Below are 14,925 nucleotides of genomic sequence, written 5' to 3'. Positions count from 1 at the left end.
GCGTCATGGTACGGGCAACAAACACAATAATTTTACTGGATTTAAAAGTTGACTTTGAAGACAGAGACCCAGCGAGTTTATCAAAATCATACATTCCAATCAGGTCACATTATTGCGATGGAGGGGAATTGCCTTTTCCTTGTTGACCACGTCTATGTATGAGTTTTGTGGACGTGACAAGGTGATACCATGGGTCAGTCCTCTCCTGCCTATCCCAAACCACCCTTGCTGCTGTCGGCAGCTGGGAGGTGGAGTGGAAGAGGAATGCTGCTGCTTTCTTGCCCTGGGGAAAGGTCAATCTTAAAAGCTTACGAGGATTTCACCCTCCATTAGGCAATTTCATGAAAGGAGAGAACTTCACCAGCTACAGATTTTGAGGTCTTCTGTTTCTGAACAGAAATTTCCTGAGTTACAATGTGCAGAAATAGGAAACACAGAAAAAATGCCCATGCTTGTTCAGTACGATACGGGGTATTCTCTCTCTGTGACCAACAGTTGGTGAACACCGAGGGACAAGTCAGTGTATGGAGTAATTTCCTCCCAGCACTTTCCTACCCTTCAGTAGATTTTCTGGCCTCCAACTACAACATTTTAGCTTGGGTGTGATTTATCTGGTCAGTACTCCCCAACACAACACTTTTCCAATTCCTTGCCCAGCTTTCCCTGGAGCCTATAAAAACTCCTTACTTCTTCGGGTGTCCTATCCACCTCCATTGCTTCATGCTGAACCTAATTCCTACTCATTTCCTACTCCTAATTTCTAATTAATTTAGCAGCTGCTTATTCTTGTACTGGAAAAGCATTTTAAAGAAGTATCTCTACAGGCTTGCCCACATCTTACACTCTGCCATAGGTTTCCACATGGGCCACTGGTGAAGACAGAATGGACCCTCAATGGACACGGAGATGCTTTAGCCTTGCACAGAAATTTTCATGTCCTAAAGCAATTGCTGGAAACACTTCTCCCTCCCCACTGTTTAACCGAGAAGCAAGTGCCCTCCAAGAAGCAGGTGCCCTCCATCCTTTCACTAGAGTCACCTTATAGAGCCCAGGAGAAGATGTTGGCTTATTTTGCCCGCTGGAGAAGACAGAGCCAAGTGCTGCTTGGCTTTAAGACTGGGAAAAGTGCCTGTGTGGGGCAGAGCCCTGCCAGGGATTTGCACACCACAGCTCTGAAGCCTTTTGTGCAGTCAGCGTGAATGCAACGGGAGCAATTTATGTCCATCTCCCAGCACCCAGCCATTTTATTGCCAAAAACACCGCTGGCCAGTGGCTCTTAAGGTCACACGCTGCGTCTTCATGATCTGCAAATCACTTTGTAAAGGCATTTTACTGCCCCTTAACCCCATAAAATTGCTGCATTCAGTGCGAGGCAGCCCTTTCCCATTAAGTAGATGCCTGCAGATAATAAACATTTGCATCCAGAAAAAGGCAACGGAGGCAGTAACCATATTTCCACGATGATTTTCTGTCAGCCTCTTCCTTACAGAAGCACAGGTGTCATGAATCTATGCAATAATACTCTTGTGGTCTCAAAATTAAGGCTATGCAGCAATTCCAGAGTATCTCAAAACAAGTAGAAAATCGATGAGCATTTTTTACATGAATTAATTTCCCTTTGCATGATCTAGGGTTTTAAACGAGCACCAATTATCTGACCGTTGCTGGTCCAGGGCATCTAGGTGCCATGCAAACCCACAAAAGAACTGAAAATTTGGTTCCCAGGGTAACATCTAACACAATTCATTTGTAATGCAAGCTTTTGGTCGTAAACTGGATGAAGTGTGAGACAAAATCCCTTTGGAGTCAACATCCCTTATGCAGGCTCTGCAGCATATTCAGCATGGACTGTCCTTGTAATAAAATTCTCACGAGGAAAATAAGAAGCTCCAAGAATACAGGAATTAGTTTCTGTCCCAAAAGCATGCAGGGCTCATTTCTTTTATGGCTTTATTCTTCCAGCTACCAGAGTTAGGACAACGTCAATAATGTGTAATCCCCTTGGCCATCTTACCAGCTGCCATGGCTTGATAATTTCATGTCTGAAATAGGACTATTGTTTTTTTTTGTTTGTTTGTTTTTTGTTTTTGTTCTTTTTTTTTTTTTTTTTTGAGGCTGTGGTTATTTCTTTGTTTTTAATGGCTGGTGATTGTTTGGGGGTCTTGGATTTTCAAGCAGGTTTCTGGGTCTGCTAGTGCACGAAAAGGGCTGATGTTGCTTCTCATCGCTCTCTGAAACCCAAATCTTTTTGTTATGTGCCCAGTGAAATATAATGGATTAGCTGCAAACCCACAGGTTGAAAGCACCCACATCTGTACGTGTCCTGGTCCAACAAAGCAAGGATTTTGGTTAAATCTGCCAACTGCATCTGTGACTGTGAAAAGTGATGGTTGTTCCTACCTCCATCACCTTGCGCCAGCCTACAACCCCGCTCATTTTCTGCTTGCAGCCTCTGGGTTAGGGTTTGTCTAGCTGGACTTGCTGACTCCTTCCTTTATAAAGCAATTCCTTCAGAGCTGTGAGCAACCGGGTTTTACTCTGGTTTTCCTGCCTTCAGCTAGGATCTTATTACACAGCCGCGATGGTTTGAAATTTGGGATTAAAATGAGCACTCTGCCCTTCTTCGTTCTGCTTCGTTTACGGTACTGCTAGCATGAAAGCTGAATTGAAACTCGTGGAAAAATCATCAGAAAGCAACTCCCCGATGCACTGGGCAGTTCCAAAGAGTTACAGCAGATGGGGCTGGCATTGTGCTGTCGGGAACCCACGGAGCAGACGCCAGGTCCTTTGGCTCTCCAGGGACCCACCAGTGGTAATTGGGAAGGTTTCCAGCCACGGGGGTGGAGGGGTTCAAAGAGTCCATGCAAGAGGCTTCAGCTACAAACCTTCTCTGCTTGCCCATTTTAAGGCTGACCTGGAGAAGAATTCTGCAGCCCTTGCATGGAGCCAAACCTGGAGCCTCCAAACCTACGAGGCCAGGAATGAAATGCGGATGATTTCGCTGGGTTTTAATAAATACTGGTAGGGTTCATTCTGGTATAACTTTCCTGATGGCAAAAATGTCTGGGTGCTTCATGACCTCGAGATTTTCTGGAAGTCTGGGAGTATCTTTTCTCCTTTCGGAGAGAAGAAGACCACCACCCTCGAGGCTGGTACCTACGGGACAAAAACCAGTATCAAGACAATCTGGATCATAATTATTGCCAACGTGATTTTTTATTTTTTTCCATATCCCGTTCACCTGCCATTCATTCCTCCCAGGAACAGGGCTTTCAAACACCCTCCCCGGAGCAGTCCACGTCTCTCTTAAGCAGTCACATCACAGACCCCCTCAGGATGCTATCGACTGAGCTGCAGAAAGCCTTTCTCCGGACCCCACGCTCTGCTCAGTAACCAAGACAACCCTCGGTGCACGAGCAAAGGGAGCGTGCAAAAAAGGGCAGTGCTGCTCCGATCCAACACAGCAAAGAGGGAAAAACAGTGTTACTCCCCTTTCATTCAATATTTCCAAAGATGAGAGGAGCTATATTAAATGGTAGGGCTTGTCTAGACGTATCAGTGCCACTTTGGCTAATGTAGACCCCTAGCACAGACTCGTTTCTGGTGAGGAATCTGCATTTGCACTAGGATAGATTATTCCCATCTGCAAAATAAAATAAATAAATGAATAAATAATAATAATAATAAAGCGTTTTACTAGGATTAAACAGTTCCAGGAAGATCTGTGCAGATTACTCTAGTCCCATGTCTGTTCGGTACACAAGAACTAATTGCAGGCTGAGAGGTTGTGGAGAGGCAGGGAAGAGGGGAGGGGGAACCAGGAGTAAAGAAACGAAGGTGAAAGGATCTCCCAGAAAGATGAAGCTAATCAGCTGCCTCCATGTGCTGAAACTCTGAAAAGGGATTTGACAGGTTATGTGTGAAATGTAAAATAGATTTTAATCACAAAGGTTGGAAAAGTCCTGTTTTCTTTCCCCAGGAATGGAATCAGGTAAAACATTTGAATTTGTCTCATTGCTTTTTGGCTTCTCTGAACAGCCTTTCTGAGACAGGATGGCAAGCATCACTTCAAGTTCACATTTCTGCTCTGATCTTCTGTGGGTTTGGTGCTCCCCTTCCCAAATCGTGTAGGCAATGGCATTCCCTTAGTCCCATCATCCTAAAGCTTACTGCAGAAAATGGTATGCATTCAGAGGAAAGCATCCCAAATCCTTGCTTCTGTGTGGCTGAGGGCAAGGGGAGCATCGTGCCTCCTCTTGCAGACCAGGGTGCTCTCAGATGTACCCTCGGTTATCCAGGAGGATGGGGCTGACTCTTTTTGGAGGATCCAGAGTGGATCTGAGAGCTCCCAGTGCAGCACAAGTGCAAGTTCTCCAGTCCCAGGACCTGAAGGAATAGCTCGTTGCTTGATTATAGTGCCAAATTTCAAGCTCCCATCCTACAGAGCACCGCTCAGACTGGCCAGGAGCACTTCACACTGACTCCTCCTGATTTTATTCTTCTCATTTCCATTTGATTTGCACGCCTTACGATTGCTAGGCTATCTTCCTTTGGCCCCATTCCACGTGCATTTGGGACGGGGCCCATCTGGGGGGCTCAAAAGCTCAGTCTTCATTTCCTGTTCCACTTCTTATCAGATTTCGCAGCCACGTCCCCAGGCGGTGCCCGTCAGCTTTTTGTGCGAGCCTTCGGCATCCAAGGCGAGCCTAATCTGCTTGCAACGTCAAGGGATTGGGGATTCACCGCATCGTCCACACCGCTCAGGCAGATCTCCATCGGCTAGGAGTCACGGATTAAATACTCCATCCCTGGGTTTGTCTGCACGCCTAAAACCCACTACTGAGCCCAGAGGTCCCGAGCAGTCAACAAACTCCTTGCCAAAAGCCAGGGCCGAGGGCAGCAATCACCGAGAGCCCAGCCTCATTGCATCCCTTGCACACCTAAATCCATACTTTTTGCCCCTCGGCAGCAAATGGGAAGAGGCTGGGACTGTTGCCACGTTTGTGGTTTTTTTTTTTTTTTTTTTTTTTTTTTTTTTTCCCCTACTGTCAGTATTGAAGTTACAGGCTGAGCGAGCGGTGCATTGATTACTGAATTATTTAACGACTCCCCCTGCATCTCTGCCTCGGCTTCAGAGAGCTTGTGTGTGCAGCACGTTACCTGGGCTGACAGCCGGTGCCTGATGGGCTGCGAGGAGCTGGGAAGAAAATATCATTTATTTATGAAAAAGCAGCAGCAAAATTATTAGAGTGACCAACTACCAGCAGTTCCCTTGAAGAGCAGCTCTGGGAACATTTCAGCATCCCTGTTAGGGATAAGTCATCGTTCCTAGCTTTGGACATCCGTAGGGTAGGCTTCTACCTCCAAACTCCCCTCTTCACCCACCCCTTTAGGTGACCTTGTTTAAATACCTGCTTTATAGAATGGTACCCAAAGAAATGCTGCCTTTTTCCCTTGAATATAGCAGAGACCTGGATATATTGAACACGTGCCCTGGGCTGGTGGAGTCCCACCTGTCCTGTTTCACTGAAGAACAGCTTTTCAGTGGCAGCTGCAAAATAGCCAGCTCGAGAACACTTCCTCAGCCCTGGCAGCACCTCGTGCACTTTCTTTGGGTCTAGGGAACAGGTGGGTGCCAAGAAACCCAAGCTCTTATCAAATCGGGAGGTTCACCTGTTGTGCGGAGGGTTCTTGCAGGTGGTTCTTCCCTTTTTCCTCCAGCAGTGAGGTTCACACCAGCACAGCAGGACTTAATGAGAGCTCAGGTCTCAGCAGTGGCAAAAAGCTGTTGCCCCTTAGGGTTAGGGTTAGGACCCTGCTCTCAGCTGAACCTGAAGCTGCAGAGATCCAGCAAATCCTCAGATCGGGGCCCAGCATGGCTCTTGGGGCTCGTACTTCCACCTCCACAGCGAGGAGCTAACGTTACCCTGGGGAGCTGTAACCTAACACGGACAGCACGGCCAGGCTGCCAGCCAGCTAGAGCTTCGTTTCCCTCCACTGCATCCCTCCCTTATCGTCCTAAGCGTGTTTATTTGTTTCCCACATCAGGCATAGCACATTCTCTTACAAAATGCATGCCGACAGGAGGCTTTGTGCTGTTGCTCTGCTCCTTCATGCACACAGAAGAGAGGTCGGTTTCCACTCCGGGTCCAGCAGGATGGGATTTCCCATCTCCAGGAGGCCGTGCAGATAATACCATGCAAACACCACGCTCCTCGGTGGCTCTAACAAGTCCCTGGTAAACTCCTGCTTTTGGGGAGTGAGCAGAAAATGTGCTGTGGAAATCTGTGGGATTTCAGCCCAAGGGAAAAGATGAGCACACTCATATAATGGGGCTGCCCAGGCAGGATCCAGCCTCCCAGGCTCGCTTCCTGCTTTGCTCCAAGGGTAAACTTGGGCGAATCATCTCACATCTGTGCTCTTTAGTTTACTCTTTGGCAGCTCACAGTGCTGTGGAGCCTCAGAAATACGGTACAGGCAGTAGCTGAGCAGTAATTGCAATGTCTTGGTTGCTCTTTCTCCTTTCTGCTCACACGCTGCTGCAGTTTCGGCAGCGTGGCAGGGACCAAGAGCTCATCCTATGGGTTCCTTTATCTACATTTATTCAGTCTTTCCTCCCATACAGACCCCATCATTGATTATTGGCTTTGATCAGGCATCTGTCTAGGTAAGTGAAAATGGGGTCATTTACAGCACGGTGTGCTCAGGTCCTGCTGGAGGCTGACATCTCCCATGGGATTGTTATGTTTGATCTGTCTCCTCCCTGCATCACCTTTACGTCTCATGCAGACTTTTCCGTGCTCCTTTGGCGGGCTGTAGACACCCTTAATGTCTTCGTACCTCTAAGACTTGACCTACTGATCACATCAGTTCACAGCTACAAAGATTAAACCCCTTATTTCTTAGGGCACAGTAGCATGGTGTAAACCTACGGAGCTGTTAATCCATCATCTGCCCCCCAGGCTGGCACTGCCTCCCTGGTGTCACAGCTGTCCACTGATGAGCAGAAGCGGCTTGGTGTGAGTTTGACACGTCATCTACAGTTGTTCTGCGTTGTTGTGTCTCATCGGGGGACCTACAAAGCCTTCCTTCCTCTAGAAAGCTTTCCACCAAAAATATGTCTTCTGCATCACGGATAAATGGCTCCAAAACCCTGGGGAATCAAGGCATCTGGAGAGTTCCACAATAAAACCGGGATAAATGAGAATGGCGTGGAAAGCTTAGCAGCTGCACTGTTGTCTCAGCACGCATTGCTCTGGTCTGAGCAAGTGATGCTGAGCCAGACTCAGCATTTCTGTGCATGATGCTGGGCCCCAGATTGAGAAGCGGGTCTGCAGAGCAGCCAGGTGTAGAGCCAGTGTTATCCCCGTGGTCCTCGCCTTCAGCACATTTCAGTCCCCAGCCCAGGTGCTCTTCTCACACATCGGCCGTGCTGCTCCGAACACCTTCCACTCAATTATTTAAAATTCAGCTGCTATGGATCTACTCAAGGTGATCAGTTTAAAGAAAATGCAGATGGCCTCTGGTTTTGAGTTCCCGCTGCGCTTTGGTTAATTTGGTATGTGAAGGTATTAGGTTAATTAAGTGCCATGTGTTTCATGGGGACCGACTGCATTTGTGGATTAATAAGCACCCGAGCGTGCTCAGTGCTGGATGCCCTCAAGCTGGCAGCGAGTTTTTCACGAAGAAAGGAAGGTACTGGAGAGAAATCATGGGGGAATGAAGAGGTTTTCTGCTAATCCTGCAGTCCTTCTTCCAGACCTGCTGCTTGCAGAGTCCTTCAGGTCCCCGACCAACTATCACCCCTTCCTGGAAGGACTGGGGGAATTGAAGAGAAGAGGAGCAAAGCTGTTGACTTTGCCTTGAGGCTCCCAGCCTTCAGCTAGCATTCAGTGGAGGACCATGGCTGGTGCGTGGAAATTTTTCTGCTAGCGGATCTGTCCCAGGAGCCGTGCTGTGAATGAGGTCAGTGGGTGTCTTGCACCCAGCAGGTGTGCTGGAGGTCTGAAGCAAACCAGCTGTGGCTCTCTGGCATCCATGGTGGGGTACATGTAGAAGGAGGGGGCCAAACACCGCTGCAAGACTTTGGAAATGCTGAAAAGGAAGAAAGTTGTCTTCGTGCAGCCCTGCCCTGAGGTGGTGGAAGACCAGGAGAGAGACCAGGGCAAATGGACACTGCTCCGCAACGTCAACCAGGCCCTGAAGCCCACAACGATTTTAGCGGTAAGACAGGGGGTCCCAGGCTATCAACGTGGCTGGGAGCTTTCAAACCACTTTGAAATCCACCTCACTGTCTGGTGGGATCCTTGTGCTGCTTGTGCCAGCTTCTCTCACCTTTGCGACCCCTCACCCCGAGTGTTATCGCTCCCCCATGGTGCAACCTCGTTGTCTTTGTGCTTGGAAGCTCCTCCTAAAGATCTTCCAGAACTGAGTTCATCTCTTTGTGGACCCCTCCTGGTGCCCCGTCTTCTTGCACCTCTGTTTGGTTGTCCTTGCCCTTAGGGTGCGAGGTCCTGAGCACAGGATCTGCCCCAGAGCACTTGGAAGGTCTTTAGCTCCTAGAAGCTCCTTTGAGAAGGAAAAGTCAGACCATGTCGGTATTGTAAAGGGGTTGGTGGGATTCTCACTGCTCTGTCTGTTTTGGAAAACAAACATCAGACCAGGCATGAGGAAGGTTATGCAACTTATGAGCCCATCCACTGGAGCTCGTAAATGCATGAATCGCCCCGATTTGCCCTAAAATCCCCAGTGTATTTGCTGTTATTTGGGCTGATCCAAAAGCGATTGCATCAGCGGAAGGAGTGTAACTGATTTCCTTTTTTTTTCTATCGAATTCATTAAAGTGGGGGAATGAAATAAGTCAGCAGTCTTAATGAGCGATGTTATTTTTCAACATCAGGCCTTTCTGAGCTTACTAGCTTAGCCCATCCCATAACACTTGCTTTTTTTGCTTAATACTAGTCATTTAAGTACTAAGAACTACATTTTAATTTGCTTAGAAAGAGCATTTTGAGGGAGCTACCACGTTGAGCATTAGGCAGGCAAAGCACAGGAGTCGTCCTAGGGGTAGTACAGAAGCAATTTACTTTGGAGATAGCAAATTTTAAAAAAAAGAAAAAAAAAAGGAAAAAAAAAAAAGCAGCATTACAATTTTTGTTTTCTTGATCTAGAGCCATTTTTACACAGCTGCCGAGGTGTCAGAAGGGCTCTCCGCTGAGCGGGGACTGAGCGCCCCACCTCCTCTCTTGCTGACACCTTGATCAAGTTACCCACACTGTGCATGAATTTGCCCAGCTCTGCAGGTAGGATGAGAGCACTGAGTGCTCTGAAATGCTTTCGGAGTCTTGGATCAAAGGAGCAGAGAAATAAATATTAATATAAGTTGATTTTTAATGTATCTGTGCATGACACTGCATTCATGTGTTTTTTTTTTTTAATCCTTTTCCACCGAGTTATAGGATGTGAGATGGGACAGCTAACGAGAAAAAGATCTGGATATTATACTTTTAATGAGTTGTGTGAAAATATTTATTACAGCTCTGTAGCATGGTCTTCTGAGAAAAAGGGAACACAGACAAAGGATCCTCAGCTACATGTAAGCAGCGTGACTTTGTTAAACAGCTGCCAAGCGTGGAGTCCACCATAAAATGTCTGGGGACTCCTCGTGTGTAGCAGTTCTCCGTGTGTTGGTCCCTGGGTGTAGCCTTCCATCCCTGTGACATTCCCCAGTTCACATCTACCTGAAGTCCAGGGGAGTGGCGACTTGACAGATGTGTGCTTGGCCATTTTTATACCACCGTACGTCTCCAATTCCCCCTGCCCAGAGGTTTGAGGTTGTTCATCAGCCCATGGGGACTAACCAAATCCATAAATACTCTGTCCACGGAAATGGTTGCTCAAAGAGCTTATAACAGTGCACATGCAGAGGGATCCTTCCCGTTGCTTTCTCTCCCAGCAGTTTCTTCAGTCAGGACTTCAGAAGGCAGATAGCACACTTCAATCATGCTTAATAGGTACCAGTGGAGCTGAACTGCAGGAATGTGGCATTAGACGGGGTTACAAGTCCACAATGTCAAAATTAAGTGCGTGAAGTGCGTTTTTCCACATTTTTCTTGCTTGTTGCAAAAATGCCTGAAAATAATTTAACTAGGTAGCTCCCAGTTGGAGTGCCTCGTCACATTGGGATCAGGAGTGGGAAATAATTCCACCTCATTTCAGAGAATCCTGCTCAGGACTTTGGTTTTGGGTTATTTCTGGTTTTGCTCTTGGACTGAGGAAAGAAAATAATCGCAAAAGCCTTTTTGCATTTGAGTAATTTAATACCTGCAGAGCTGATGAGCAGGACTGGCAGAGGTCTGTAGGATCACCAGTGACACGGAGTGGGTGGACAGGGGTTAACTGCTCCCTCTGTCTCCCAAAGCAAAAACAAAGAGGTCTCAAATGAAAGAGGTGGCACATTTGAAACTCAAAAGGGCACCGCTTTTCATGCTATTTGTCACTAAACTTTTCCTTTGACATTATGGATGCTAAAAGTTTGCAGGGCTTCAGGAAGGGACCGACACACTCCCAGCAGATACAACCCAACGAGCAGCATCGCGTGCAAGGAGCCCACCTGTGAATTTCTGCAGCTGGGAGACCTCCAGAGGAAGGGTCCCTGCCTTTCCTGTATTTACTTGTCCCCTTTTAGCTGCGTAAAAAACAGAGCTGATCTACCTCACAGGGCATGTTTGGGAAGAAGGGGTGTTGTGTGGTTTCCAAAGGAATTCACTTGACTTGTAGCAATGTTTTGGGTGGAAAACTTCAGCATCTTCTACCCCAAGGGATGTTGAGCCTTCTGCAGCACGGGGTGTCACTGTCCTTTCTTTGGTTGCAGGGGGATTATGTGTGGATGGACCTCAAAACCGGCCGGGAATTCGATGTCCCCATTGGAGCGGTGGTTAAGCTGTGTGACTCCGGACAGATCCAAGTTGTGGATGACGAAGGCAATGTACGTAGAAAGGGTTGTGGTTGCTTTTCTACTCTATGTCTGGTGCATGCACAAGCCCCAGGTAGGATTAAAAGCATGATCTCAGGTGCTGTTTGAAAGCAAAACTCGATTCGATCTCATTAAAGATGATGGGATTCACTCCATTAATACCAGTGGATGTTGGAACAGGGCCACAGCTTTGGAGACAGTCCCAGTTGTAAACCAAACTCCTGCCAAAGAAGACACAGGCTAAAAATAAAATAAAGTGGGGAAAGAGTTTGCAAAGGCTGGGGAGGAACAACCTACAACACCAGAAGGAGACAACATTCTGATTCAAACACAGTTAACAGATCTAATTTTGCTCATTTCCAATATTTCCAGAAGTAACAGGAAGGATGCTCATGATGGCTTTAAAAATGTCCTTAGAAATCAACTGTAAAGACAAAATAAGGTTGTGTCCCTCCTTCTGTGGCTGTACTGGGAGTGAAATCATGAGAAGCTTCTTGAGTGTAATGATGACAGAGAGCCTCCAAAACACGTGGGTAGGGCTTTGAGAGAAACCACCTCCAGCTGCTGTTCCTCTTCTGTATCCAGTCCTTCCTGACCCCCTGCCAGTACAGGACATGCCAAAAGATGATTTCTCCCTCAGTTTCCCACCTCCACCTCTGTAGTGATTGCTATTTTAAAGGAACATCTGTATCACAAGCAGAGGGTGAACTGAGGAGGTTTCCTGCCCTTTATGATTCTTTATCCCACCTGAGGTAACTGTGAATGCTCTCTTTCCCTTCAAGAATGGTAGAGAGAAGCTTTGGTTCAGCTGGATCCTTGTGTCCAATCTGCCGTGGCTTTTGAGGCCTTTTAGAAGTGTCAATCTAAGTGCCATTCTGTCAAAAAAATTGTAATTTACCACTCCTGTACACCTCTCACTAATTTTCTAAAACATCTTTTCTCTGCTTAGCGGTATTTTGTGGCGGAGGGCTAACCAGTGATGTGGAAATGTAGTAGTGTGAAGGGATGAACAGACTGGTGTTTGTTAAAAACTCCCCTGATGCGCTGGATGCCTGCACTGCCCTGGATTGTGTTCCTGCCAGGATGGCTAATGTCATGTGTCTCTTGCTGCTCCAGTAAACCAAAAAAATGTTTTCCTTCTTCTTTGAATCTTTCAAATGAGCCACTGTCATGCCCTGGGTATAGGAGCTGTGGTCTGCGTGCTCTCCCATGTACGTTCTCCCACCCAGTCCTTCTGCCTGGGGTGGACCTTCCCTTTCCTCCCATGACTTACCTTTCTCTGCCCTCATCCTCTTCCAGGAGCACTGGATTTCCCCGCAGAATGCCAGCCACATCAAGCCCATGCACCCCACCTCCATCCACGGGGTGGAGGACATGATCCGGCTGGGGGACCTGAACGAGGCGGGCATCCTCAGGAACTTGCTGATCCGCTACCGGGAGCATCTCATCTATGTGAGTGTCCTCCCTGCATCCACCTCTTCCTCTGCACCTCACTCCCAGCTCTTCTTAGCCCTGGGGAACCCAGGGGGAGGGATCCCTGACTCAGATAAGTTGGGTTTCTAGGACCAAAATGATGGACGGCTTCTGCATCAATGTGTTGTCTTCCTCATAGAGGAGACATTGCAAAGTTTCTGGATGCTCCAGTGCAAGCTGAAGATCCCATGCCTTAAGAAATGGGCAAAGTCCCTCCCACCTCCCTATGTAGTCCCTGCAGAAGTTTTCGGGACACACATCAAGTTTATGCACACACAATAAGCAGTTTAACCCAGGCCACGTGCAGGCTGTAGTAATCCTAAAGCCTTTGGTGACCACGAAGTTGATGAGGTCTTTCTGCGTTCTCCCACTGAACCATTAACTCATTCAGCCCAGGTGGGTGAAGGCAGCAATTGCTGGAGGTACAAGGGATGGAGGAGGGATGAGGAGGTGCACAAAGGAATAACCAGGTACAGTGAAGTAAGCAGCACCCAAAATAGCTTCAAAACTCCCCATCTGTGTGTATAACCTGTTAGCTCTGGGATCCTGCCAGCTGATCTTTGAGGACAGCAGTATCCCTCCTTAGGTCAGCTCAGTCATGTCACATCCAGTGGACCCAGTGCAGCTTTTCCAACCCAGACAGACATCCAGAAATCAAGGGTTTTACAGAGAGTCAGCCAGAAGTGAACTGCTCTTCTGTGACAGCACCACAAAGTCCACCTCCCAAACAGGACAAGAGTCAGCATTCACATCTCCATGCTGATTTTGTCAGTGTGCTGTAATATATGGGGTAGTCTTGTGCACATTTTTGGGGCAGAACTGAAGAGTACGTGTGCTAGCCACTAGCAAAGGTGCTCAAACAGCCTATGAAAATATGGAAACTTTGGTATATTTTGAGCTCCTGCTATGCTTTTGAAGGCTTTTGGGGATCTAATTTTTAAAAGGCTCTGGAGATTACGAGATTTTTAGGCCAGAACAAATTATAATACAGTCTGATCTACTAGACATCATAAACTAACAGACCATATACATTATTCTGTATATCAGTTCTGCTTGTTGTCTGCTTGTTGTTGCATTTTGAAAGAATGGTTTTGGTTTAGAGCTGGGCAGTGATGGAGAACCCATCACTTTGTTATAAAGGCTGTTCAAATGGCTGACCACCTCCCCCTGGCCCTGGTTCTGCAAAATCTATATTTTTCTTTCATGGGTGAATTTCAGATCTAGGGGAAGGGGACACAGCTGCTAAAAAGGCTCCCTTAGATATCATGGAAAATGTTAGGTTAGAAGGGAAGTTGGCATTGAGGACTACATTCCCACTTCCAGCTCAAAGTTTGTGGTAACACTCACGTGGATAACTAAATTCAGGCAATCTGAACGCCACCCAGGATGTACAGATAGCCAGTAATTTGCAGGTGATTGGCTTACTGAGTGAACTTGTATTTTTCCATTGAGCTTCACCCCTTTTTCTCTTGTTTGTGGGCAACCTGTGGTGACACCAAGTGGTGTTCCACAGCTCGCTCTTGCCCTGTGGAGAAGTTGGGCTCGTGTTGGATATTTTTTCAGTGGTGTCCCTGTGTCTCTCCTGGGGGTCCCTGTGTCATCAGGCAAGTGTCTGTTGCCTCGCTAAGTGACGAGAGGTCCCCAGATAAGATTTCACATGTGCAGTGTCAGATTGCCCGCAGATAAAACTTCCTCCTTCACAAAGGCTCTGCAGGCCTCCAGGAGGATTAGGAACACAAATGGGCACTGGGTAGAGTGTTGTTTGGCAGAATTGTCCTTTCTACAACTACGTGAAAGGAAGCTGTGGGGAGCTGGGGGTCGGCCTCTTCTCACAGGTAACCAGTGATAGGAGCAGAGGGAATGGCCTCAAGTTGCGCCAGGGGGGGTTCAGGTTGGAAATGAGGAGACATTTCTTCTCAGCAAGAGCAGTCAGGCATTGGGACGGGTTGCCCTGGGAGATGGTGGAGTCCCCGTCCATGGGGGTGTTCAAGGAAAGGTTGGACGTGGTGCTTAGGGACAGGGTTTGGTGGTGACATTGGTGGTAGGGGGTGGTTGGACCAGATGATCCTGGAGGGCTTTTCCGACCTTAGTGATTCTGTGATTCTATGAAATGCATCCTTAGAGAGAAGCGCCTCCAAACAGCTCGTGTTCACACCCAAGACTTTTAGTAGCCAGTTCTCTACTGGATTCCTCTGTTACAAGCCATTCCTTGGGCCAACCAGCTCTGTGGGGTTAGCCACTTGCACTTATATCAGAGAGGTCCGAGGTGCTTTGATTGCTCTGCAGCACTAACGGCTTCGGAGGGGCAGCCCATGATCCTGGGCCCCACAGAGCAGTTAATTCAATCTCAAAATCAGAATGACACTCTCAAAATGACATAGAGCACATAGCTTGATAGAGAGGCACAAAACCCATCCCTGTCCGTGTGTTTGTTATTGGATGATCAGGAATCCAGCTTTAGGTCTCGTCTTTTAAGA

At 47.5% G+C, this 14,925-nt stretch overlaps 1 protein-coding gene across 3 annotated transcripts in view; it reads left to right on the top strand.

Moving 5' to 3' along the window:
* Positions 1-14,925, top strand: part of MYO7A (myosin VIIA) — an 88,056-nt gene that overhangs the window by 21,600 nt on the left and 51,531 nt on the right. For all 3 annotated transcript variants that reach the window (XM_035330317.1, XM_035330306.1, XM_035330297.1), the window contains exons 3-4: positions 10,874-10,987; positions 12,275-12,427. In XM_035330317.1, the coding sequence (XP_035186208.1) occupies positions 10,874-10,987; positions 12,275-12,427 (267 nt within the window). The remainder of the gene's footprint in view (positions 1-10,873; positions 10,988-12,274; positions 12,428-14,925) is intronic.

The sequence above is a fragment of the Oxyura jamaicensis genome, chromosome 1, assembly GCF_011077185.1.
Source record: "Oxyura jamaicensis isolate SHBP4307 breed ruddy duck chromosome 1, BPBGC_Ojam_1.0, whole genome shotgun sequence".
In the NCBI taxonomy this organism is placed as follows: domain Eukaryota; kingdom Metazoa; phylum Chordata; class Aves; order Anseriformes; family Anatidae; genus Oxyura; species Oxyura jamaicensis.
The sequence above is the reverse complement of the archived record's forward strand: the minus strand, read 5'-3'. Positions and strand labels throughout refer to the sequence as shown.